Source organism: Colobus angolensis, unplaced genomic scaffold (genome assembly GCF_000951035.1).
Source record: "Colobus angolensis palliatus isolate OR3802 unplaced genomic scaffold, Cang.pa_1.0 Scaffold641, whole genome shotgun sequence".
In the NCBI taxonomy this organism is placed as follows: domain Eukaryota; kingdom Metazoa; phylum Chordata; class Mammalia; order Primates; family Cercopithecidae; genus Colobus; species Colobus angolensis.
This window is the reverse complement of record NW_012120055.1, coordinates 100,056-104,210: the sequence shown is the minus strand read 5'-3', so window position 1 is coordinate 104,210 and position 4,155 is coordinate 100,056. Positions and strand designations below refer to the sequence as shown.

General features: G+C 48.2%; 1 protein-coding gene across 2 annotated transcripts in view; it reads left to right on the top strand.

The window, feature by feature from the left end:
* The window catches only part of UPF3A (UPF3 regulator of nonsense transcripts homolog A (yeast)), a 22,165-nt gene that overhangs the window by 15,576 nt on the left and 2,434 nt on the right, over positions 1-4,155 (top strand). For both annotated transcript variants that reach the window (XM_011964129.1, XM_011964128.1), the window contains exons 5-6: positions 348-469; positions 2,839-3,133. In XM_011964129.1, the coding sequence (XP_011819519.1) occupies positions 348-469; positions 2,839-3,133 (417 nt within the window). The remainder of the gene's footprint in view (positions 1-347; positions 470-2,838; positions 3,134-4,155) is intronic.

Below are 4,155 nucleotides of genomic sequence, written 5' to 3'. Positions count from 1 at the left end.
GCGCCACTGCACTCCAGCCTGGGCAACAGAGCAAGACTGTCTCAAAAAAGAAAGAGAAGTACAAGTGGGGTTGTGGTGCATGTTCTGTTTTTTAGCCCTTTATTCATTACGTGAACATCTTTGCATCACATTAACTGACCTTACTTTTCATGACTAAAAAATACTTCATTCACTGAATATTCCACCGTGTATTAAACCGAAAACCTCACTTTTGGACCGTTAGCTCTAATTCTTTGCCATGCAAACATTTGGCTTCAATATTGGGGTATATTTGTAATTATTTATTTAACAGCTTCTTTTAAAATGTGCTCTTGAGGTGCTATTTTACTAACATTGTAATTTCTCAGCTTCTTAAGAAACCAGAAAAGGGAGAGGAACCAACCACAGAGAAACCAAAAGAAAGAGGAGAGGAGATTGATACTGGAGGTGGCAGGCCCATGGAAGGCTCGCTGGAGGAGTCCCAGGAGACGTGAGCGTGCTTTCGTTGTTATGACCGCGTCAGCTCCCAGTCATGGTGACGTAGGCCTTGTCAATACGAGTATGCCTGTTTCACGTTATTCTTGGAATCCCAGACTTTCCAGGGTGTGCGAGTGCACATTAGCCTTCATTTCCCGTCAGCATGGCAGGAACTTAGTGAACTCGTCTCGTCTGCAGTCTCAAGTCTGTCTTCAGATCAGGGAATTTCTTCTTATCGTTTGCTTTGCTTTTCCCTCCATGTCCTCCTTTTACTCCTGAGCCATCTCCTGGATTCCTGCTGTTGCATGTCAGGTCTTCAGGATCTGTCTTCCCAGTCTTTGTTTGTTTTCTGTTTGTTTTTATTTTTCTCTGTGTTTGTGATATCTTGCCCTTTGCTCTTTTAGCCCCCTTGCAATTTATCTACAGAATTACATATTTGGGAACCCCATCTTTAAGGGCTGGCAGATCTTTTGTGGTAGAGAAACAGAATTGTAAGTGCTGTGATCCTTTGGTTGAAGCTGTCCCTGGCTCTTCTGGCTGTGGGTCTTGACCAGCAGCTTTGACTGTGTACTGCGGGTCCTCCCTTTTTCTTTTCCTTTGCTGCTTATAACAGTGCAGCTCTGTGGAGGGAGCTCATCTGCAAAAGGGACAGACACAGCAGCATCTGCCTGGTGGGCCAGAGAGACCAGCCAGATGCCAGTCAGGGGGATCTTGTCCCTCTTGCTCCTGGCACCCATCATCCTCAGGACCCCGGGCACCTGGGCTTGCCTTCCCCTCCGGGACTCCTGCTCGCTCACCACATCTCACCACCCACGGTCTCCTGGTGCCCAGGGCCACTTGGCTCGCAGGGGATGGTGGACGTGGGTTTTACTTGGGAAGACTAATGGGATTAGGCCGCCAGCTTCCCAGAGTCACAGTCGTAGGGGTGATTTCTCACTGCCTTTCTTTCAGAGTTGATGAAGTATTCTTTCTGCTTCTTGGGGGGTTTTGGTTTATTGCTTTGTTTATAAAATTTATGTCTGATTATCAAATCCATGATTGTGAAGCACTGGGTTATGTTATGGGTGTCGTTACTGTGACTGTTCATGACACTGCCACATGTCTGGTGTGAATTCATGCTTGGTTACAGATCCTGATGGTCCCCACCAGCCCTGCCAGATGAGCGAAGCAGCCATTTATTTACTATTCATTTAATATTCTGATAAATGCATAAAGATAATTAATCTGCCATTATTAAATGTCAATTAATTTTACTCTGCACATCATGATGGATTTGCACCTGGACTCCCAGGACAGCCACTGGACCACTTTAGTCTCAGTCACTTTGTAGAAAAGAAGGTTTATTTTATTTTATTTTTGATAAACAAAGTCTCGCTCTGTCGCCCAGGCTGGAGTGCAGTGGCACGATCTCGGCTTACTGCAACCTCTGCCTCCCACGTTTGAGCAATTCTCCTGCTTCAGCCTCCTGAGTAGCTGGGATTACAGGCACGCGCCACCACGCCTGGCTAATTTTTGTTTTTTTGAAACGGAATTTTCATCTTGTTGCCCAGGCTGGAGTGTAATGGCGTGATCTCAGCTCACCACGACCTCCGCCTCCTGGGTTCATGCACTTTTGCCTCAGCCTCCTGAGTAGCTGGGATTACAGGCGTGCCTCTCCGTGCCTGGCTAAATTTGTGTTTTAAGTAGAGACGGGGTTTCTCCATGTTGGTCGTGCTGGTCTCGAACTCCTGATTTCAGGTGATCTGCCTGCCTCGGCCTCCCAAAGTGCTGGGATTACAGGCGTGAGCCACCACACCTGGCCTAATTTTTGTATTTTTAGTAGAGACGGGGTTTCGTCATGTTGGCCAGGCCGCTCTCAACCTCCTGACCTCAAATGATCTGCCTGCCCCTGGCCTCCCAAAGTGCTGGGATTACAGGCACATGCCACCACACCTGCCTAATTTTTGTATTTTCAGTAGAGAGGAGGTTTCACCATGTTGACCAGGCTGGTCTCCAACTCTTGACCTCAGGTGATCCCACCCACCTTGGCCTCCCAGAGTGCTGGGATTTCAGGCGTGAGCCACCATGCCTGGCCGAAAGAAGATACTTTCTTTGGAGGGTTAGTGAGAATTAGACAATATGTATAAAAAGTACCTTAGCGTGAGGCATATTGCCTATCTGTCGCTCAACTGAAATGACAGATATTATTACTATGATTTATTCCTCTTTGTAGTGGTGTAGTGGTTTTTGTCAGTGCCTGCCGTGTGCCCATCGCAGTGCAGCCTCAGCAGTGCAGTGCTGGCTGACACGGGCCCCTGTTGTCTGGGAACCTGCGGGCTAAAAAGGAGGGTGAGCAGCCGACCGGCGGTTACTGCAGTCGCTGATGCTTGGGTTGAACCACAGGTCACGCAGCAGCAGTGATAAAGAGTACAGGGATGTGGAGAGATCTCAAGAAAAAGAATCTGAAGCACAAAGACACCATGTGGATGACGGCAGGAGGCACAGAGCTCACCACGAGCCTGACTGGCTTTCCAGAAGGAGTGAAGATGAGCAGAGATGGGGGAAAGGACCTGGCCAAGACAGAGGGAAGAAGGGGAGCCAGGACAGCGGGGCTCCGGGGGAGGACATGGAGAGACTGAGAAGAGCGCAGAGGTGTGACGACGGTCCGGCACCCAGAAAGGAGCGACTGGCAAACAAGGTTTTTATTAAACCCAAAAAGAAAAATCTGTCTAGCTGTCTTCAGGTCCAGGTTGCACGCTGACCGTGTCACCCGCACTGGGCTTTGTGTCTTGGGAAGCTCGTTATTCCCGAAAGTCAGATCCTAGAGTGAGACTAGTCGCCATCTTTTCTCAGAGAGTCCAATTATTTTTCACCAGGAAAAAGAAAGATTTTATTTAGTATAAAACTAACACGTTTGTATGATTCACTTGAGAATAAGATTAAATTTTCCCTTGAGACAGGAAGGAGAGTTTTAATATTTCATGGAGGTTTCTTCCACACTATCAACAACATTCTGATTATTAGTGAATATTCCCCTGGCTCACAAACACCGAAGTTAGTTCTGCACAGACGCTGAGCACAGGACTGTGGTTACCCCCTTAGCCAAGCAAACAGCTTTTTTTTTTTCAGAAGTTTGAAGCTGATTTTTGTTCAGATTGCGTTTTCCCAGTGCAGCACTACAAACGGCATCACCCTTCTGACAGCACCAGGCCCCACCCCAGCTCCCAGCAAACTGAGGGCTGCCTCGGGTTCGCATTCCCACTCACCTCCTCCCCATGTCTAACCTCTGGCAGCCGCTGTCTGTTCTCTGCCTCTGTGATTTTGTCATTTCAAGAATGCTTGATGAGTGGAAACACAGTGTGTGAGCTTTGAGAGTGGCTTTCATCACTCAGCCTAATTCCTTTCAGATCCGTCCAGGTGGTTGTGTGTAGGAACGATGTTCACTTTTACAATGTTTCAGTGTAGCCAGGTGTGGTGGTTCATGCCTGTAATCCCAGCACTTCAAGAGGCCGAGGCGGATGGATCACTTGAGGTCAGGAGTTCGAGACCAGTCTGGCCAACGTTGCGAAACCCCATCTCTACTAAAAATACAAAAAATAGCTGGACGTGGTGGCGCGTGCCTGTAATCCCAGCTACTCAGAAGGCTGAGGCAAGAGAATTACTTGAACCTGGGAGGCGGAGGTTGCAGTGAGCCAAGATCACGCCATTGCATTCCTGCCT